The sequence below is a fragment of the Gouania willdenowi genome, chromosome 6 (genome assembly GCF_900634775.1).
Source record: "Gouania willdenowi chromosome 6, fGouWil2.1, whole genome shotgun sequence".
Taxonomy (NCBI): Eukaryota; Metazoa; Chordata; class Actinopteri; order Blenniiformes; family Gobiesocidae; genus Gouania; species Gouania willdenowi.
This window is the reverse complement of record NC_041049.1, coordinates 41,671,454-41,695,318: the sequence shown is the minus strand read 5'-3', so window position 1 is coordinate 41,695,318 and position 23,865 is coordinate 41,671,454. Positions and strand designations below refer to the sequence as shown.

The 23,865-nt window shown below is 36.6% G+C and overlaps 1 protein-coding gene across 2 annotated transcripts in view; it reads right to left on the bottom strand.

Moving 5' to 3' along the window:
* LOC114465004 (voltage-dependent calcium channel subunit alpha-2/delta-1) overlaps window positions 1-23,865 on the bottom strand; it is a 114,237-nt gene that overhangs the window by 74,877 nt on the left and 15,495 nt on the right. For both annotated transcript variants that reach the window (XM_028449711.1, XM_028449712.1), the window contains exons 3-4: window positions 21,202-21,318; window positions 772-831 (exon numbers count right to left, since the gene is read on the bottom strand). In XM_028449711.1, the coding sequence (XP_028305512.1) occupies window positions 772-831; window positions 21,202-21,318 (177 nt within the window). The remainder of the gene's footprint in view (window positions 1-771; window positions 832-21,201; window positions 21,319-23,865) is intronic.

Genomic DNA, 23,865 nt, shown 5'->3' with positions numbered 1-23,865 from the left:
TGTGATGGATTAGGGCTCATTTTGATGGAGAAAATAATTTTGGTAAAATCAAGAATAAAGTTGAAATGTCAAAAAAAAAGTTCAAATTTCAAGAATAAAAGTGAAATATAATGTTGAGATTGAAGTTGAAAAGACTAGATTAAAGTCAAAATTTTAAAATACAATATTGTGATAAAAGTCAAAGGTTTGCTAATAAAGTCAAATCTACCGAAGCTGACGAGGGCCAATTCACCATATATGACAAAAGTCTCCATCCAAACTGGCCCTAATCTGTTTCAATAGCTCCTCAATAGCCACAGACGGACTGAATGTTCCACCTCTTCCAAACTTTACTGGTTTTTCCTTCTGAGCACATTTCGTTTTTGGCAATATCTCTTCAAAGTCGTTAAAGAGATTACAACACTGTTTATGAGCTAAAAAAGAAATAATCTCTTTGTCATTAAACCATTCATCGATACACAGTATTTTGTAGACGGCCACGATCTGCCGTTTGTCATATGGTGAATTGGCCCTAGTCAGCTTCCATAGATTTGACTTTATTAGCAAATCTTTGACTTTTATCACAATATCGTATTTTGAGTTCATTTTCAAAATTTTGAATTCAATCTCATCTTTTTTACTTTAATCTTGACATTATTATTCTCAACTTTTTGATGTTATTCTTGATTTGCCAAAATGTATTTTCTCCATCAAAATAGGCCTTGATTCGCTTCCATAAGGGACGGCTCTCCTCTGTGCGTAAAATGTGTGCAACTGTTCACTCTTTGTTACCTCGAACTCTTCCTGCCACGAATGCTCCATTTGGAAGTGCTCAGCAGCAGAGGCCAGTTTCTAAAAGAAATGAAATAATAGGTATAATGTAACACATTAAAAAAGAGAGGTGATAAAAAAGCATACTGTACATGCATGTGTGGGTGTGCAAAAGATACAGAGAAAACACTGTGAAGAAAAGTCTTTGTGTAATGTCCAATATTTCATTTCAGGCCGTCAATCTCAAAGGAAACAAAAAAAATGGAAATGGAAATGGCAGACCTGTGCTTTGCCCTTTATCTGTTTTACACAATAATACACTCAGAGTGAGATGATTTACAAAACGTAGCCATTCATGCTGAATACAGTGAGCAGAAAGATGCACTATTGGCTCTACTGGTCTGGATGGACAATCCTGAGTCTGGCCAGTTTGAGGCGAAAACACTCAAAATGTGGTCTTGAGTGCAACAAGAGAGAAAGCAATAGGGAGAAACATGGTAAAATGATTTAACATGTCACAGACTGTCTAAACCTAAGGCAGAATAACTAGAAAAAGGCTCAGGATTATGTGAACAAGTGTCCAACATTCTACTTTTAGATACTCCTAGAACATCCAGTAAACCAACAGAATTTTTAAAGAGTTACTGACACATCCTGATTCTAAAGAATTACAATGAACGAGTCTTGACTTAACACAAGGGTGACCATACTTTGATTTCCAAAAAAATACGACGCCTGGGCCGAACCTGGCAGTATTAGCTATTTTTTTGACTCTACCTTGTAACGGCAAAATACAATATAGTAGATCAATAGGTCATTCTTATCCATAAGGTTTAAAAATCAAATTCTTTCTTTATAATATATAAACAATCAAATCAATCACATTTATTATGATTACAACTATCTGTCATGTAAACATTCTTGAAATCTCTCTATTATTCAAACAATGAGAAAGCTCTCCTCCTAGGAAGTAAAACTATAACAAAAAAAAGAACTCAAGGCTTACAGAACATTAAATAATCATTAAATATACACTTCAATAAATAACTTTGACCATAACTTTCTGTAGGATAAGTTTCTCTGGACCTTCATGGAGGTTTGATCATCCAGGAGGGTTTTCCTGCTTTTAATTAAATCCACCGGTATATGGTCTCTTTCAGTTTTTCTCATTTCTCTGCTGCGTATCTGACAATGTCTTGAAAACAATCTCGCATCTCGCTGTAAAGAGCAACTCCTTAGCTTTCAGAAACTGGTGGAATTTCTCAGATACAGCAACTATTAGTGGAGTTACGGTCATTTAAATGAACTGTTCCTGAGATTTGTTCAGGGTCCCTGAGAAACCTGGACATTTTTATGAGATTTTCTTCTTGTCTGGCCGGACGGCTTGGACAAGAAGTGAAAATAGGACATGTCTGGGTAACACCGGACATATGGTCACCCTTAGATAATTAAAAAGAACATCTAGTTACTGAGACATTTTTTTTCTCAAATAAATGACATTTGTACGTTTGTTTTAGTGATAAGCACTGATTTTATTACCAAACAACTGTTAATGTCAACATCAGATCAGCGCACGGGTAACAAACGAAAGTGAAACACAAGAAACCCATTGGATCTATTTACATAATCCATGTATCAAAGATAAGGATTCTCCTTATTATTGTGTAGTAAAAATAATGTTTCAACGGTGTATTCCTTTATAATTGTTCTCTGCTCCATTCTCCCTCCACCGCGGATCACTGCGTGGCTGCTACAGCAGGAAAAGAAAAATGCTGTAGCGCAATCGACACTATGTGACCGAACCTGAACACCAGTTCTAAATATCTGTCTGAACCCGACACATCCAGTGCCGTCAGGTCTTGTCAGGTATCCATCATCCAGTCTCAGCTGTGCTCCAGTGATCAACAAACATTGGATGTAAGTTCCCGCAGAGGTTCCCTGATGGCTGCAGTTACACTAACCACCGTAGTGTCACTATGGAGTCTGATTACTCCTTTAACTCATCTTCACGTAACAAATGCATGAATTAGTTCTCTTTCATAACATTTGTTTCGATGTCTCACTATGGGATATACGCCTCTGCGTCATATTTCACCAGCCAATCCTGATTGGCTGGTGAAATATAAGTTAGCATAGTGGTTATGCTAACTTCTATTTCCTCCTAATTAGTGCTGTGCAGCTAGCCTACCTTTAAAGATTAATTTGAAACAAGCTGTGAAACACAGGATGCATTTTGTTTCTTGTCCTCATGCCTGAGACGAGTAGAGCTTCAACACAATTACAGAAAGACAAACCAGTTTAATTAAGCTAGCTACAGAGCGCTGTGCGCTTCCCATTAAGTAAACGACTGTAGCGCCGAATTTATGTGTTTGAAAAAAAACAACATTGACTTGGAATCAATTGGTAACTCTGAGAAGGTCTTTAATAAACTTTAATGAAGCCGTTCACAGAGGTTAGCTGTCGCTCCCATCTGGACTCTATACCTGAGGCAGATTCCTTTCTTTGGCTAGCCTGATAGCATCTGTGAGAGAATGCGTTTGACACCGAGAGAGCGATACGGAGAAAAATAGAAGGGTAATTAGGTATCGTTCCTCCTCCTCCTCCTCTTCCCTCCCACAGAACTCCCAGAAGGCAGAGGAGTCTCGTCAAAGCCCTGTCATGAATTTTTAACAACCCTCTTGGTGTAAGTCTGTGTGTGCACATTTTTTTTTTTTCTTTTTGCTGCTTGCATATACAGTCAGAATGACAGAAAAGCGTGTTATCCTGCAAAAATGTTGTGGACGTATATCATCCAATGTCACACAAATGGTCTGGGTAGAACATGAGGATGTACATTCATCCATCCATCCAACAGCTCACAGCTGAAGCTCACACTCCACTGCACCAGCAGACACAGACAGGCAATCAATGCTTCTATTGATGAAATAATCACGTTACCTTTACATGACACCAATGCATTAACATCTGACATTAGGGAAATAAAAAGAAAATCATAATTTTAAAATTATGAGGTTATGTGAGGTTCTTATCAATAGTCAATGTACACCCTGCATGAGATGAAGAGATGGGAGACAAGTGTTCAAAGCAGACGCTGACGGCTAAGAAGAGTCGACCTTAAATATCACTCAACGCTCAGAATATTCTCAACATTTTACAATTTTTTTGTTGCTTGAAGCATTTTTAATGTAGTAGAAATTACAAATTACAACTTATATGTAGCGCAGAAGTCTTTTGTTTGCTTTTATCTTGAACAGAAAACTTTATGCTGTTATGTTTTATTTTGGTGTCACAACAACAGCAGTAGAAACTCACTCAATACATTATCATTGTGAGCGAATGATGACACGAAAACTAATAAATCACATTATTTTTAGCATCCAGCAGAAAAACTGCTGACGTTTAAAGTAAGAACTCCTTGATGTTTCAACAGCAGTGATTGCATTGCTCTGTTTTTTTTTTTGTGTATGTGTTTCCCACCATGGGCATCTTGTAATGGAGTCACCTCATGCAACCCCTACTTTAAACAATTCCAGCCTTGCCTTTTGTCTTCACCATAAGAGATCTTGCGCGTGGCCTTTTTATCATGCAGGGGAGAGACGCTGGACTTCTTCCCTCTGGAGCTTCGTTTTCACCAGCTTGGATTTAATCTTTTTTCAATGTCATAGATTAAGGACACATTTACAAATACATTTGTAAAAGCATGAGATTAATCAATCAATGTGTTTTAAACCTAATAATAGGAAATCCATCCTTATTTTCAAAGCGTGAACTACAAAAGTACAAAAAAACACTAGAGAAGTATTGTTGTTTTACACCAAGTCTTTGTTTTACTTGGAAATGAATTTAAAGAGAAATAAATAACTATAGTTTAGAAATTGTGAGAAGATCAGAAGCAATCTATTCATCCTGCATTAGTCGTTTTGATAAATATATGATTATTGATTGTACATGTTCATTATGGTAAAGGTCAGGTATAGGTTTTGGTCTTGTCTTGTTCGGCATGACCGGATGAGACAAGCACTGATTTGCTATTCTACTATAGAAAAAAAAGAGAATGCTCTTTAGCTGTTCACTCTTGTCATTGGTTTTCAAATGTATTGTTATTTTTATCACTTTGGTCTTGACTTGGTCTCCACTCCCAAAAGTGTTGGGCTGTGTTCGAAATGTCACACTGTACTATACTTTACAAATTAATTGAGTACATACTGTCTATTATATACTATTAGTATGATTAGGATAATGAGCATTCCCACTGAAGTAACTTCAGTTTCCCAAGATGCATTTGGAACCTACAAGGACAAAAACCTGAAGCACACTGAGGTTAAATATCTCCGTTGATTCTCCACCTTTGAAAGTTCTGAAAACATTTTAAGTAAGAAAGTGACCAAGTAGAACATCAACATGCGCTCATAAAGGGCTCTATTCTCCCATTTCTGGCTGTGTGCTATTCTCCACCTGTACTTAAGTCAGTCGATGTGCGCCTTCATCCCAGTTACGCACTGTGGGTGGAGCAGCCCTGAAATGTGGGTGTTCCCATTCAAATCATGCCTTACGCGCATTCTCCAGTGTGCGTAAGTCCTTTTCCTCTTACACGCTTCTGACCTTGGAATAAATGCAGCGCCCCGATAAGATGAACCCTTATATTGCACTAGAAATATGGACTTAATTATATTTGAAGCCACACAGACTTATAATATTGCAGAAGAGACTACCGGAAAGAACTGATCCAAAGCAACACTGGCAGGCTGTCACAGGGGTGGGAGGAGTCACACAAGCACACCAAAGGATTTACCATCAGCGTTACTAATATGTTCACATTTACCAGTTCTAGACGAGACAAAATGTGTTACATTTCATTATATTTTATCTGTGCGTTGTGTGTGTGTGTGTGTGTGTGTGTGCGTGTGTGTGTGTGTGTGTATGTGAGCGTGTGCTGCGGCAGCTCGTTACAAACTATGACAGATGTCAGACTGATTAAACTATTTTAACACTGTGTAAAACCTAGAACCACAGTTTGATCCACTACAAGAGTAAATAACAAGTGAAACATTAATGATGATGATGATGATGATGATGATGATGATGATGATGATGATGATGATGATGATGATGATGATGATGATCAAGGAGAGAGATTCTCGGACAGAATGCGGCCGATCTTCACAGTGCAACAATCTGATCAATGATCTGTTCAAATCAACCTGTTACATCAATGAAGGCGTTTCAAATTAAAAGTGAACTTCATCATTTTCACGGATTTCAATGACATCTATACTATAATTCAAGGAAGGTCTGTGTATCTGGATGTGTGTGTGTGGAGCAAATATCTCCCGGACGCGGTGCGAGTTCGACCTGAAACTCGGTTGACGGGTTCCAAATACCCTGAGTGCGTGTATCTGTTATTTTGGAGTAATTTTGTCATTTCAAAATGTTTATTTTAATTTTATTTCACTTCTGGACGGCCCCGAAATGAAACCTATTCAGCTTTTGACCTCAGGGTCTCTGTTGAGAGACAACTTCCGGCATCCATTTTGATCACAGTTGACCGTGGCTCAGGTAGTAGCGGGTCGTCTTCTGATCGAGAGGTTAGGGGTTCGATCCCAGTACCTGACTATGTGTCGAAGTGTCCTTGGGCAAGACACTGAACCCTAAATTGGTCCCAATGGTCGACTAGCGCCTTGCATGGCAGTCCTGTCCCACTGGTGTGTGAATGTGAGAGTGATTGGGTGAATGCGCTGATATGTAAAGCGCTTTGAGACTGCTTCAGTGTGGTGATAAAGCGCTATATAAATCAAGACCATTTACCATTTACACAAAACTAAATATTTATATAAAAATACACAAAATTACAACAGAAATGCACAAAACAACACTAAAAAAGATACAAAAATACACAAAAATATTCCAGTATCACACTGCAATGGCAACAAAAAACAATTATTAAACAAAAAATGCACAAAAAGACAACAGAAAGATACAAAATTACACATAATGACTCCAAAAACATACATTACAGAAAAATACATCAAACAAAAAAATATAAAAAAAGAATAACAAAAACAATAATTAGACAAAAGATGCACAAAAACACAACAGAAAGATACAAAAATACGCAACTATACCCCTTATGCTCCCACATGAATGCATACTTCCGACGGGCACTGTACTAGTTTACAAGGGAAAATTCCATGTTCCATGTTTTCTAGACAGCCCAAAAAATGATATCACCACCTCCTTTCCTTCAGCCCACCTTCATTCACACATACACATTTTTGGCTTCTTACGCGCAGTGGACGTGTCAGGAGCCTAGACCGGAGAATACGCGTAGGAAAGAAGCGCGTAACTGCAGGAGTGCAAAAAAGCACTGAAGTATAGAGAATAGACCACTTGATCCATAAAACTCATGCAGACACATTTCAATCAATCAATCAATCAATCTTTATTTGTATAGCGCCAAATCATAACCAATGGTATCTCAAGGCACTTTACAGTAGAGCAGTCTTAAGGACGGACTCTTCATTTTATGGATACACACATATGCATATATACGTATATACACATACATATGTATCCCACACCCAACATTTCACACATTTTCAGAGACCCTCCATTGTGCTACTGATGAAAGTTCCAGTTAACTTCAAAATAAAAGCTCTATTTACAAAAGGGTTAAAAAAAAAACTAATGGAAGACAAAATAGATGCTTTTATTTTGAAAGGGAAATGTTTGACTTTTAGCTTGAAGGACCACTTCACATTCTGCTTGCAATGCATCATGGGACAGTTGAGTATCATTAATGTGCAAACCGTGTACACTTGTCCCCATATAGAATACATTTGTGTATTTCTCACATATTTCTCAATCTTTCCATGCTATTTAATGTGAACGCACTACATACTCATTTAGACGTCAAACTAAATATGAGTACGTTAGTGTTACATTTACAACACGGCCTTAGTCTTGGTCTCAGGCAAGTCTTGGTCTCTGATAGTGTGGTCTTTAGTACAACACTAGCTTTCTCTCTCTTCTTTCTCCTGTTTCCTGACGTTGTGGTTTGGGGTTCGATTGGTTTGATTCTCTGGTGTTTTCTTTCTGTTCTGCCTCAGCAGACAGTCTGGTTCTGATAGTGTTTTCTTCTTGGTTTGTTTGTTTTTCCTGTTAAAAGAGATAATTTCCTCTCGCTCATCACAGATGCTTTTTTTTCCATTTATACATGACTTTATTATTAACATAATGAGGGCCATGATATGACTGTTAAGTAAACAATTAACTAACACTTCACGAACAAAATCACGTGCACAACAAGGAGTGCCAAATTTTACTATTCACACACACTGATGTATGAGATCATAACAAATGGTGTTCCCGCCTTGCTTTAAGCAGCCGTCGTTATCATTCAGGGCAGATCTGCAGCCCACCATGCATTTAGTGAGAAAGCAGAGCACAGCTTAAAGGATAGACAAAGAAGATGAGACAGGCTCTGCTAAACCACTCTGCTTTTGTGTGTGTGTGTGTGTGTGTGTGGCTCCAGACACATGAAATCAATGAGCTTAAACAACCTCACTCCCACAGACAACAAAGCAATACTCATAAGAGTAGTAAAAAAGATCCCAAAAGATCATTCACACCCACGTGCACCGTCTTTATCTTTTCCTCTCGTCCGACATGCTCACACTCACCAACACGCATTTCACCGAAAACAACACTCAGCTCAAAGGGGTGTAAAGAAAAATTAATGAGGGCGCTGTGATGGGTCAGGATGAAAGGGAACAAAGTTAAATTTGTAATTCAAAGAAGTGTGCAGGAAAAAAAGAGGGATTTTATGAGCACATGCATTAATAAAAAGAAACGGCCTACAGAGAGAAAGAAACAAAATGCTGATTAAGCGTGTTCACTCAGCAAAGTTAGCTCATTTAATTCTGTCTTATAAGAAAAATAAAAATAGGTTCATGGAAAATGTGAAGCGAGGTCAGTGAAAAAATAAATTGTATGTGAGTGTTTGCTTTCAATGTGTTTCAGTGTTGTGTAAAAAAAACAAAATCTGTCATTACCATTCTCTGTTTCTATAGTCTGTTTGATATCAATCATGAAATAGTCAACTCACCATACAAAATGAAAAACGACATCGGACTCAAGATACGAAATACTCATGATACGGTACAAAAAATATTTAAAAAATTTTAATAGAATAACAAATATGTAACAAGTCTTTGTTGAGACTGTGTGGGAGTGTTTTGCTTCACAAATAAAGAATGTACCAATCCAACTTTATTATTATTATTATTATTATTATTATTATTATTATTATTATTATTTCTCATTTGTGTAACATAAAAGTTGGTAAATCATTAATTTGAGGTCCTTTAAACTTTGGACTTTCCATTCATTAGCTTCTCTTTCAGTGCAGCACCAATGTTTGGGTCTGTGTGTTATTCAAATGTAGTATTTGATAAGCACAGTCTGAGAGTGAACACATCACTGATTTCACTCCATGCTCTGTCTCAAACTCTGCTTAGAAGAGTCTTTATGGTACATTCGCACCAAACGCGTTTCGGGTGTCTAAATCGTGCGTCACGCCCCTAGTTGGACGCTTGTGCTCATTGAATCAGTGAGCTTGTCACCAGCATCGAAGATGCTCGGGACGCAGGTACAAACAAGTTGGGAAGGTAGTGCGTCGAGGGGAGGGGCTTCTCTGTTGCCGGTGGTGTTCATACAATAAATGATATTGTGGCGATTAGTTACGTTCAGAATTCACTCAGCGACCGTGAAGTGGTGGGAACATTGTGTTTCCAGTACTGTGAGTCAGAGGGCTATAGAGAAGTGAGGTGAATGGAGAATAAAGTTTGGAGTTCCTTGCTGCACATGCCGCCTCCGACCCCAGTTCATCGGCTCTACATTATCCAGAGAGTGGATTGGCTCTATTTGTGCCTCGGCGCCGTTTCTGTATTCACCAGAGCAGCGCTCGGACGAGAGTCACTTTCAGTGCTACTTCCATCTCTCCCTTGCACAGGTGACAACCTGCTGACCCGCATCGGAAGAGCGCCTGTCCATCTGTCTTTGGTTAGTGTTCTTTTTTCTTCTCAGTATTCTGAATTAATCACGGTTGGGGAACGCTCAAGGTTGGTCGACGCACCGCAATATGCCCCAAAAGTTCAAAAATACCAACTTCAGCATCTGCCACGTAAAAAGCTTCAAAACACAGCACAGGAGGCGCGGGACGCGCAGCGGAACCTCTCGACGCTCCCTAGAAGAGCATCCACCGTATATTGTCTATGTAAACCTGATGCTGTTGACGCTTTGCACGCGTTTGGTGTGAACGTGCCATTAGACACATTGGTCTGTTTACAGACAAGTGCGTGCTAACCGTTGTTTCAACAGGGTTGTTTTTTTGGTGCATCATTACATACAAACAACTTACAGTAGTCCTCCATCTTGAAAAACTGTAGCGTGTAAGATGCTACGAGAGCAGAAGGGTAAAATGTCATTGCGTGTTCTTGAAACTTTGTAACCTTCGCTGGTAAAACATTTTTTGGTTTACTAGTACTACTAATACACATAATATTTCACTAGTAGTACTAGTAGACTGTTTTCAGTCCAGTAATAATACTACTAAAGCCAAAGATTCACTAGTAGTACTAGTAGACCTAATTTAAACTAAGTAGGAGGGATTGGAACCAAATCCAGCTCCCTGATTGATTGTCATTTCTTTGAAAGCTGATGGCAACCCTAATTTTACTTTTCCCCCTCCCCTTATTTACTATAAGGTTAACTAGTATCAGTAGTGAGACTTTATGCTTCACTAGTAAACATAAGTCGAGAACTAGTAGAGCTTAATAATGGTTGATGTATCAAATGTATGCTCAACAATTAAAGAAGAAGAAGAAGAGTCATTATGAAACACACATAAATTTAACATAATTAACAAGGCAAATCTGTGAAAAGGAAATGTCAGTAAATTTCACATTCAGAATGTGATGAAACCTTTGTTTACAGTCGTATTGTATGACATATGTTTGTTAGTTCTCTTGATCTTTACGTGTTTGCTGTGAAGCGTTTTTTAAACATGTTCACTCCATGTGTTTGAATGTTGATTTTCAGATCTATGTGCAATGTGCATGCATTCTGTGGTTTTGTACGAGTTTTTCTGCTCTTCTTGTTCCAGTATTTCTATCTCTCCCCCTGCTGTGTGACCGAGCCCTCCCCCTAATTTCTACCAGCTGTCCCTCATCCAATTTTGTGCTGTAGCGTTTCCTCTGTCAGCTGTAGAGCTTCAACAGTAAACACAAGTCTGACTATAAATGTTTGAAGTTTTCTGCTATAGAAAATGAGTGATTTTTTATTTATTTATAATTTTTTTTTTTTTTTGTCAACAAAGAGAAATACTTTACTCCACATAACAACATAGCATTTTACTAATTATCCTGCATTTTTATCCTGATCAGCATGTTCTATATCACTGTTAAAAATATGTAAACATTAAAAATAAATCTAAATTTAAATGTTAAATCTAAATTTAAATGTTAAATCTAAATGTCAAAGTAAAACATAAATGTTAAATCTAAATTTAAATGTTAAATCGAGATCTGAATGTAAGGTCATGATATAGAACATGTTGTTTTGCATGAATTTGTCTTAAATGAAAGAAAAATTAGCAAAATGTGTGAAAAGTGAGTTAAATGTTCAAAATATGTCGGCTATGAAACAGTGATCGAGTTTTCACTTTCGGTACCCAATAATAGTTATATATATATATATATATATATCAGTGCTGATGAACCAATCACTCCTCAACTAAAATCACTTACACATATGTCAAAACACTTCATGGAGCCAATTATTAATGATAATTATTATTTTTGTTAGTTACTAATATGGGTTTATTCTCTGTGAATTGATTAGACACTTGTCCCTGTTTTACAATGACCACGTTTACATGGGAGTTTTATTTCCTCTTTAACCTGACCTTGTAAACACTTAATTCCGAATGTTAATTTAATTCCAAATTAAACTTAATTCTGAATTTTTTTATTCCATTTTTAATTCTGAATTAAATAATTCCTCTTTCTTGTAAACAGTTAATAACACTTAATTCAACTTTAAGTTTATTCCAGTCGTTTTGTGCATGTGCGACTTGTGGCGATGACGCGCTGGGTGACGACATAATCCAACATGGCGGCTCGGAATAGAGATGACACTATTTAATGAGAGTCTTAAAAGACATGGAAATATTGAAAAAATGGAATGGACGGAGGCATAAACATGCGGACATTAACACGGACACTTATCACACACATGGAGATCAGCAAACGGAACAGGCTTCATCAGACGGGTGAAGAATGTTCACCCGGAGACAGAGGAAATGCATCCCCATAGTGCTGCACAGGCTGTAATATCACCAAGTTTATCATTCTAACGGTTGTTAGAGCTACTATCTTTACCAGGGAGCAAATATTTATTCCTGGTTATTGTTTTCTGGGTTTTTACTGGTGATTAGTTCATATCTCTCTTCCGCTCCGTGGACCAAAGTGTGTTATTGTTGAGATGCTGCTTCAAAACTACAATCAAAATAAAGGTGAAAACTGTTCTCATGTGTGGTGTTCTGTGTTACAGTTGACAATAAAAGGTTTGTTGTGTGTTTTTCCCAATAGACGTGATACGTCATGTTCGCCCCCTGTCCAATCACAGCCTTCCCAACCCCCGGACCTAAAGCGGAGTTAAATAAGGCCAAATAAACCGGATTTCCATGTAAACCTCAGTTCAGGAATTAACACGAAGCAGAACACTTTCATTCTGAATAATTTAATTCGGAATAATTCATTCTGAATAAATAAAAACGTCACGTAACCATGGCCAATAAGTCCAGTTATAAATTGCGTCCACTCAGACCCAGTGTCCACTCAGACAGATATGATATGAATGTAAAGTCATGAACAGTGACACCCTCAGAAGTCTCATCTACTGATTAACATCAGTAAGAGGTTGAGAAACATCTGCTCTGGAATATTTCTGCTATCATCGTCGCAGTTCATTACCCCCCCCACACACACACACACACACACACACACACACACACACTAATTATACAATAATTATAGGCCAACACCTGGACCACAGAGACTACATATACAGTACATAGCATAGGCTAAACTAACACGTCAACATGCTTCAGATTACAGATACTTTTAGTTTCAATTTTATCCTCATTATCTTGTAGAAATGCATGAATTGGATTGAGTTTGTAGAGATGTTCATAGTTTGGCATTTATGTGGTCAAACTACTACTTTCAGGTTTTACTGTCATCGTGAAAAAGCTCTTACAGAGAAATTGACCTGTGCATCACACATTAGCACACGCAATTCCACAATGTTTGAAGCAAAAACATTTTGTCTGTCTACAGTTTCAAAAGTAGATAAAATACAATACGTGAAAATATGATTTACTTTAAGAGTAACAAAACCACAAAACCACATATGAACTCGTGCTGTTGATGGATCCTTGTGCAACTCTCAAAATTTTAGTCAAACTATTTCAATTAGTTGTATTTAGCTGTAAAATGTCTACTAGTACTACTAATACACATAATATATTCCTTGTAGTACTAGTAGACTGTTTTTAGTGCAGTAATAATACTACTAAAGCCAAAGATTCACTAGTAGTACTAGTAGATCTAATTTAAATCCAGTAGGAGTGATAGGAACCAAATCCAGCTCCCTGATTGGTTAACATTTTTTTGAAAGCCAATGGCAAGCCTGATTTTACTTTTCCCCCTCCCCTTATTAACTATAAGGTTAACTAGTAACAGTAGTGAGACTTTATGTTTCACTAGTAAACATAAGCTGAGAACTAGTAGAGCTTAATAATGGTTGATATCATTTATATCAAATTTATGTTCAACAATTAAAGAACAAAAAGAAGACTCATTATGAAACATATACAAATTTAACATAATTAACAAGGCAAATCTGATAGAAGGAAAACTTGGTGAATTTAACATCCAGATCATGATGATTGTTTAAATTCATATTGTATGACATACGTTTGCTCGTGTTTTTTAAACTTGTTCACTCCATGTGTTCAAATGTTGATTTTCAGATCTATGCATTAGTGCATGTATTCTGTGGATTTCTATTAATTTTTCTGCCCTTCTTGTTCCATGATTTACTTGTAAAGAGTAATTAAACCGCAAAACCACTTTTTTTTCTGCAGAAAACAAATGTGTTGTGTATGAAGTAGCGCTGTTGATTGATAGTCAAACTATTTCAATTTGTCGTATTAGTTGTAAAATAAAGTTGTCAGTGACTGTCCTCTATGGGTTGAAATCAGGCTATTACAATTGAATTTTGCTATAGGCTGAAAACGAAATTCTGTGACACCATTGGACCATCACAAACAAGCACTGTTAGCTCCGCCTCCTCCAAAAATCACCCGTGGACTCTACAATCTGTGGTGAGTAGAATGAACAGAGAATTGTGACTAGAGATGGTGAGTATTGAGTAGCTAGTTAGCATAGCATAGATTGTTCTCTGTAGAGTCCGTAGTATAGACTGCCCATGTCCTAACTGCTCCAGGTGCCACGCCCATAATCAAGGCATTTTTTTTAAATTTCCAGCCAAAACCTCAGAGTTTAGTTACTCTTTAAAGTTACTATCTGTATTTGGAACTACATTGAAGTTAAAAAAAAAAAAGACGAAAAAAAGGCTTGGAGACATTTCGTTGCTTCAGTGGTAAAATTATATTTTATATTTTCATTTTTTACAACCTATAGATTGTTAATGCCACTTCCTTCCTTTTGTTTGAGGTTTAACTTTTTAATCTGACTATGAGATGGATGTGATTAAATTATAATGAAAACTTCACCTGAAGTTGTGCTTTTATCCTTTACTGGCGAGCACGATAATTGGAGAACATTTATAATGTACTGAATTATTCATATTCTATATAGAATAATATAACTACACCTAAAGGGGGGAAGAAGCGTTATCACAGCATAATTAACCCTCCAACACATACATGCACAGTAGCTGCTAAATTACTTTGAAGAAACAATGACAAATTTAGTCACGTGTGTTGGATTATTCATAAAGCGTTCAGATGAAGACACAAAGGGAGCAAACTATTAGTAATAAGACTTTTTCTCAGACACATGAACTTCACCCAACTCCATGATTTCCCTAAAGCTGCATTAACTCTAGTTCCTAAACAAATGCCATCTTTCTTTTTTTTATGGTTGCCACAAACTGCCAACAGTGTGCTTCCCCCTGTGTGATCGTGTTGCATCCAATCCATGCAGAGAATACACAAGTGTGTGGGCAGAATAGACAACCTCTTTGGATAGTTCCTGATCCGATGCTCCATGACTGTGATGAAGGTGAGATGATAAAGAAGTTGGAAAGATTAAATTATTGGGTTGTGACCTTAAAACTTTATTCATTTGCTTGGAATTAAAGCAGAACTAAGTAACTTGCACTTAGCACTGAATTAAAGGTCCCCACCCCACAGCTACATGCGCACCTTTGCTCTCCCAAGACAGTAACAACTTGTCACTGAAAAATCTTAATACAACAGTCACATGACATATAGTCCCATGTGACCATGTGAACAGTTTGAGGAAGAGAGACAAGTAAAATAAAAGAATGATGTGGGATTAATATGGAAGGGAGTGTGGAAATGTGTGTGATGTGTTTGTTTGTGTGCTGACAAAGCGGTTCTGAAAATAGATAGATAGATATTTGTGTGTGTGTTGCCTGATGGAGTGCTGGGTTGCGAGTGTGTGTGCGTGCCTGTTGCGCAATCACACACATGATATAAGTTTGAGAAAAGTTCATTTGTAGATAACCGTGTGCATAATCTAGCATTAGTTTGTATTGGGCTGCCGTGAAGCAGTACGTCTTGCCACAGGGTCAAAGGCAGGAAAGTTGCAAGTGCTGTTTTCTGACCAGAGACAGCAGGGAGGGATGAAAGAAAAAAGAAAAAAGTGGCAAATGAGAGAGAAAAAAAAAAAAGAGGAGAGAAAACAAAGAAAAGAAAATAGAGAAAAAAAGACTTTATTGAGTTTTGTTTTGGTTTTTAAAGAACAAAAGAAAAGAAAAAGAAAAGAAAAAGAAAAGAAAAAGAAAAAGGCAAAGAAGAGAAAAAAGTTAAAAATAGCAAGATTTATATCGTTTATCATCATTTGGAGAAACAATATCGAGATATGAGTTTTGCTGAATTTTATTGTATGAAAATGTCTTCTATTTGATCCTTAACATGTCTGCATTGAAGATCCACAAAAAACAAAAAAAAACAAAAAAACATCAGTGTTTAAATTATTTTTTTATTAGTTTTTTGAAACTCCAATATTTTTTCTTTAATAGAATATATGGGAAATTATTGCACAAAATGGAGCCTTGTTAAGATACTTTGTAATGTCTTTAAATAAATATTTAATCTGAACTATTTATTTAAAAGCTACATTTTAACGGAATATTAGTACCAGAAAAGCCTTTTCCAAAATAAAATGTTTCTACTTTACCTGTTTTAGACCATTCTGTGAAATGTTGATAGTGTTTTTTTGGTGTGTGTTTGTAATAGTGTATTCAACAGGGTGAGATAAACCTCAGTGAGGTTAGAAAGAAACTCTCCAAAATAACGTGCGGGTAAACATCAGCAAAGGGAGTTCCAACCATTACTATTATGTTGGTTCATAATTCACATTAGGAGCAGATAATGTTCTTATAACTGTGTTTAACGAGCAATAGCGTGCGAGTTTATTTAATCAAATGACTGTGGTTGAAGATTTATTCGCTTTTATTGATCAGTGCAGGGAGGTGGAATAAAATAACCCCGCCCCACATTGATGAACAAATAGATGGAAAGCATTACATCATTATGCAAAAAAAACTACAATAAACGAATTCTATGTGCACAAGGTTTTTTTTTTTTCACAATTTCTTATCAACGCTTCTGCAGCATAAATAATTAAAGTTTTAATCACAACTTACACAGACAACAAGACAAAGAGAGCATTAGGTGGAAGTGTTAAAGGGGTGGTGAATGGGGGTGGGGGGATTGCTGTAGTAATTGGATTGCCTGAAGCACATCACACACATTCACTGAGTAGAGCTGCTGTATGTTTGAGTTACCCTTATGACAGATATTAAAATAATTTTAAATTTTAGCAGAGGTGGGCAACGAGAAAATGACTACAAAAACAAACACAATAAGAAGGAAAAAATCACTAAATGAACCAAGAAACACAAAACAAGAGCACACAAAACTGAGGAAAAATCTACAAAACAATCAGAAAATCTGACAAAACCCTTTGTTCTTTCCTGTCTTAATGCTCAGATTTATCATTCTTCTAAATACTGACATTAATGTCAATAACGCGACCCTCAAGTCACACAGTCACATTTTTGTGGCCCTGCTGTCATATTAGTTGCCCACCTCTGCCCTAAGATTTCAAACATAATAATATGATAAACTAAAACTTAAAATGTAAAGAAATATGGTAAATGTTAATTATTTGTCTACTGTATCATTACAGACCATTAGCTAAAACGTTCGATTAGGTATGGCAGCCGTTAGCAGCTAACATGTGTAAGCTACGTCCCATGTACAGAGCATGTTCTCCCTGCTGAGATAAAGACATGAAATATGGTGTAATAATAATAATAAGCTTTGATAGAACAATCCTTCCTAACAGCATGCAGCCATGTAACACATTAAATATGTATGTTAAGCTCTGTCACACCTAATTGGAGGCACAGATATACGTTTCACACTCTACGCCATGCTAACCTGCTAAACTGTTAGCCTATGGAAAATCCATCACACAGTTAGTAAGAACAAAACAATTTAAAAAGGCATTCAAATAAGCGGAAGTGATTGATTTTTTTTGATATTCTGACAAAAAAAATCTACAATCAAAAGTTGTGCTGCATATTTTATAAGAAAGTGGTGGTATAATGAATAAAACATTGATTTATTAACACAATTTTGATCAGTTGGAACCTCCAACTCTGTTTGTAAAGTTGTTCACGGATAAAACCTTACTGCATTTATTGCTTCTAATATACTTAAATACATAGTATCTCCCATGTTTCATCGTTTCTGTCACATCTCTGCTCACCATGACGACCGTGATATAGTGCATGGTGTGCACTGCAAACACAGCGAGAGGGTGACAGTGCCAGTCGAGCTACTGGCCTCTTTGGCTCCGGCTCGTTGCACAGACTCACTCACCACCAAGGACGAGCTGCAGAAATTCAATTATCGGAAATATCAAACACTGAGTGGACGGGAAATCAATAATAGTGGCTTATAGGAGACAAATTAATTCATTTTTCCCAAAAGACGGGTTTAAAATATGTGCAAGAGAGGCTTTTATAGGCTGTCCAATGCAGTCCTTCAAAACAGCTATTTACTCTTTACAGTGTAATTTCACATCTACCTAAAATAAATCATTCATTAATTCTACAGTGAACATCATATGATATCATATCATCATTAGCACAAATTATTAGAAGATCTATGTCGAACAACACATTATTATACCCTTATATTAATTTAATGGCCTTTTAAAAATGGGACTACTTTACAGTTTTAGGGCCTGTGTTCCTCCATCTTGAAATCACGTGATTGATGATGTCACACGGCCCCACTGCCTGTAAACATCCTATTGTTTTCTATTGGAGTGAAGCATTCAGCCTGCTTTATAGATAATTTAGCAACTTTTTCAGTCAAAATGACAATTTGTGCTGCTTTTAGTTGCTCTAAATAATCAGGAAAAGTTAAAAATGTTGATGTAACCCTATTTTGTTTACAGAAAGAGGATAAAACAAGTTGTCACCGCAGGGGGCAACAGTTCCAACTGCAGTTGATAGTAGAGTTTACCATTAGCTTTCCCTTGAAGTTATTTTCCTGATTTAAGTTAGTATGTGTCCAGACAGAAATTTCAGCTTTGTTGCACAAGCAACAACCTTGGCCAAATTTTTCACAGGCAAAATTCTAAATGATGGCCTTTGAAAGTTAGAAATTATATTAAATTGGTTAATATGGATAGTTGATTTGATGATGTTGATGATGCCCTTATTGTTTGGTTCACAGAGACAGTTTTCAGTTAGATTGTTGGGACTTTTTTTCAGCAATTTGAACCAGGAAGTCATTTCAATTTGTGGCATGAAATGTATCTTTATTAACTATTGGGCCTTAAATGGGATAGATTAACACCAATAGCTAATCTAGGTGTTTTTCCATAAAAAAACATATTCCAATGGTTTAATGATCATTCTGTTTCCTTTATGCAGAGGTGACGAACAACGATGTACAAATACTTTTGTTACTGTACTTAAGTAGTTTTTTGTGGTATCTGTACTTTACTTAGTATTTTTTTTGGCGACTTTTTACTATTACTCCTTACTTTTTTAAACACATATCTGTATTTTATACTCCTTACATTTAAAAAAAAAAATGAGCTTGTTACTTTTAAGACCCTCGAAGATGACGTCACGACAAAAAAAGACCAAACCAACAAAAACGTTAAACTCAAAGCTGCTCTGGATTTAATTAAGCATTTACATTTTTTCCTTGATACATTATTTTACACATTTTATTTATTATGAGTGCTGAACTAGTATTCTACACATTCTTAAAAAAAAAAAATATATATATATATATATATATATATATATATATATATATATATATATATATATATATATATATATATATATATATATATATTAAAGGTACATTTGTTTTACTTTTTTATTTAAGTACATTTAGTAGCATGTATTTATACTTTTACTCAAGTACGGGAGTGACTTCAATACTTTTTCTTTTACCAGAGTCATTTTTTATTCAAGTACTGTATCTATACTTTTACTTGAGTACTGAAGACTAGTACTTGTGGCTTTATGGGATTTCTTACCTTCAAAAATATATATTTTGACAGCAAAAACTTGTTTCTAAGTCCATTATTTACCAAGTTATAGTCATTCGTATTTTTGGATGGAGGCCATCTTGAATTTCTTCAATAAAAAATTAAAAGAATGCCCACAGAATTAGGTTTGTCCCATATGGTCATATGCATCAGATTAAAGAATAAAACTTCAAGGGAAAGACCATTAGACAATGAAGCAGAGAAGAAGAGCTCTCCTAAGGGGCTTAAACAGTTAAAAAATGAACAAACTCTAAGGATAGGACTCCCACCCAAATGTTTACAGACACATAAACATTTGCCTCTTTATCCAATTCAGTGATGGATTCACTACATCATACACGCACGCACGCAAACACACACACACACACACACACACAAACACACGCGCACACACACACACCCACACACACAGAGCTCACTTGTGATTCCTGCAAACATTCATTCAGCAATTTCTCTTTCTTTCTCTCTCTCTCTCTCTCTCTCTGTCTCTCCGTCTCAGAATAGAGATTTAATATAAGTGTGCCTGGAGGTTACTAAGAGAGAATAAAAAACAGAGGCATTAAAAAGTGGGAAATGATCGATGCGTTGCAGTGGAATTGAGTGACGGCATCAGGAAAGTAAACACCATGCAGGATCCTCACTTTACAGGCGAAACAAACTCTTCTGTTTATGAACTTTCATAAATACTTTTTCTTTAATGACTGATAGGCAGCAATGCACATGCTTTTAAAAGCATCAGTGCAGTGAACTGCTGATATAGATGAGCCTGACCCACTTCTGCTAAAAAAAAAAAGGTGGGGAGAGGGGAAAGTATGGATGTCCTCAGGGTCAAAGCTCTCATTAACACGTTCAGTTCATTCCTGCAGAAAAAATATCTGAGTTTCACTTCTATACCTTACTGTACGCTTTACTGCACACACACTGTTCATATTTTAATAAGCTTTAGCAGTTTTTATAATTAACTTGTGCCACATACAGTATGGACTAAATATGGTAGAAGATACACAAAATCTACTCCAAAAAACATAATAACGAAAATTGTACAGAAAAACATAAAAAACCTACATTAACACACAAAAATTACTCTTAATACAAAAATCACAAAAAAACAAAGAAATTGACTCACTGTTATATACGTACATAACAGCAACAAAAATAAACAAAAGCGACTCCAAAACAACAACAAAAACACAAATTAAAAAAAAATATTTACAAAACCACAACAGAAATGACTCTAAAAACAAAAACATAAAATGATTTGAAAGAAAAAAATTACCGAAAAGACAAGAAAAACAAACAATTACTCCAAATCACACGAAACTACTACAAAAATACACAAAAGGACAAGAGGAATGCACAAATGACTTATAAATAAACACACACAGAATGACAGAAAAACCACAAAATACTGCTACCTGTATTAATGCTCAGAATATTATCAGGTGATTATTCTAAATGCTGACATAAATGTGCATTGTGCTCATTCAAAGATGTGGTGAAAAGTGGCACAAAGCTGCTAAAGCCTCGCCTTTAAAGCAGCCGATCTCTTCCTCAGCAGCTGTTCTATGTTCCTGGACGCTCTGGCCACCAGCTCCTCTGCATCGTTTGGTTCCACAGTGTAAAGGTGATTATGTCTCAGAAAAATCTGAACAGATCAAAAAGAAGAAATTATTATGATTCCAAGAATTCAATCATTCTTTAGGTTAGATTTTCTATCAATGGTTTTAAAAGTAATAGCAATTTAGGGACACAGATTTCCCAAATTTGCTGAAAAAAGAAGAGTTTGTTTTTAATTTATTTGAAATAGGGCTCAAATATGACACGGAAATACTTCACATGCATGTTTTTGTTCAATACATGCGTTTACACGCTACCAGAAAACAGGTAAATGAATGTCCAGCAAGTGAAGCAATCAAACAAATATTTCAAGTTATGCTCATAATCTCTTTCAAATGAACAAAATTCTTCTTCTTGTTTGATTTTGTTGTAAAATGCATTTGTATAAAGACAAAAAAAAACATTCTGTTCTAGCTATTCCACTTTATTTAACAGTGGTTGGCATCCTGTGTTTTAGTCCATTAGCGCCACCTGTGATTTGACGTTTAAAGTAGCATGTCCAATCTTCAAATATGAATTTTTGTGATAAATTTTAGCAGAAAAATAAATGGAAATCTCTATGACACAGACTAAACCCTCTCTTACATGTTTTGAGATCATGTCACATACTTCCATGAGATTTTTTTTATTTGAACGTAACCCTCCAAGCTTCAGGAAGTCAACTGCAGCATATTATAAATAGGAAATCAATAGGAAACAGCAGGTGACTTAATTAACCTCGATTCATCTTTTTTAGAATGTTTAATACAATTTCAGGAAGTTTCAAAGAACGTAATGTAGAAATCAGTAAACTCTGAAATAGAACACAGGAAATTCTGAAACGAATATTTGGAGTCTCTAAGAGTGATCCAAAAATAGTTTACTCCATTTTTAACAAATAAAAAAATGAAATAAATGCATTTAAATTTCCTCCCCTGCAGAAATAATGAAGCTACATATGGCGTTACTTAACTTCCTTAATTACATCAGAGCGCAAAGAGCAGGAACCAGCTCAGAAACTGAAATCGAGGGCATAAAAACAGTACATATAAACAGCAATAAACGGTATCGTGGCTTTTAAAACTGCTCTCTGCACTCTCACGTTCAATAAATATTGTGCAAAGGATTGAAAACAATGTGCTTAAAATGCATGAATATTCAGAATAAAAGGGTAAATAACAAATTAAATAAGTTAAAACTGGGGGCGCTAGTGAGCACTGCATGGATTAGTCGCTTTCTGTGGAGCTTTGTCACACCCTCGCTAAAATTCTGCTTATAATACACACTTCCATTCATATTTCTCAAAAATGAGCAACTCTGGAAGAAATGTCACCAAAATCTGCCTCCAAGAATGATGGTAAAGCTGCTCTCGTCACCGAGGAGGACCACGATGCTAGCAGGGCGGACATAGCTAGCTACTTTAATGCTAGCTCCAGTGACATGCCAACCTCGCAACCCACATTGACTGATGTCCTGGCTGCCATTGGAAAGTTGGAAGGAGACATTAATTCCAGATTCAACACCTTGGACTCAAAACTGCATTTAGTCCAAACGTCTCTCAACGACCATGCAACTCGCATTGCTGACCTGGATGAGTCTGCAACCGACCACGAGTCCCGCATAGCAGACCTCGAGAAGCGGTGTGAGGAGTTGATGGAGAACAACAACGCCATGAAGCACAAGTTGACCGACCTCGAGAACAGATCCAGACACTTCAATGTTAAAATCACTGGTTTACCAGAAAAGGTGGAGAAAGGCAACCCGACGCAGTTCATCGCGGAGTTTCTTCAAAAATTCTTTCCCCAACGGTCTTAAAGTGGACCGGGCACACCGTATTGGCACACAGCCCTCACCTTCACGTCCAAAATCCATCACGTTCTGGTGAAGGAAGATCCTAAAGCTTGCCTGTCTTCAAGCTCCATTGTCTTTTAATGGAGCCCGGATCAGTGTATTTCCCGACTTCTCACCTGAGATTTCTGAGCAATGCCGTGCCTTCACGGAAGTTAAAAAGAAGTTGAGAGAGGCAGATCTTCACTTTCAACGGTGAGCAGAAACTATTCCAGAAGCCTGCAAATGCTGAGGCGTTCATCGACAGGTTTATTACACCTGCTGCTCCCCCGTGATGTGTCGGAACCGCCGTCCCGGCTCTCTGCGGTGCTTCCCTCGGAAAGGGATTTGCCTCTGCATTTTTCTGGTTCCAAAATAAACAAAAAAAACTTCCGAGTTTTGTTCTACTTCGCCTTTATTAATGAGTGTTACGGACATAATTGTATGAGGGCTGACGGAGCATTTCAGGATCTCCACCGGTAATGTATCCCATGTTATTACTGGTTCACGTAGACTGTCTATTAAGATACATTCCTGCAGTGTTTAGTTGTTTCTCAGTGTTTATGAGTTATGTGTCACTTCGTTTGGGGAAGTGGATGGGGGGGATGAGGGTTCTTTGTATGTTTGCATTGCTATATATCGTGTTTTTTTTTTCACTCTGTCTTGTTTTGTTCGCTCTTTTTACACTGTGCCAGCAGAACTGTCACTGTTTTGAATATATAACACGGCTGTCTCAATATAAACAATGCTTTCATGGTAATCAGTAATT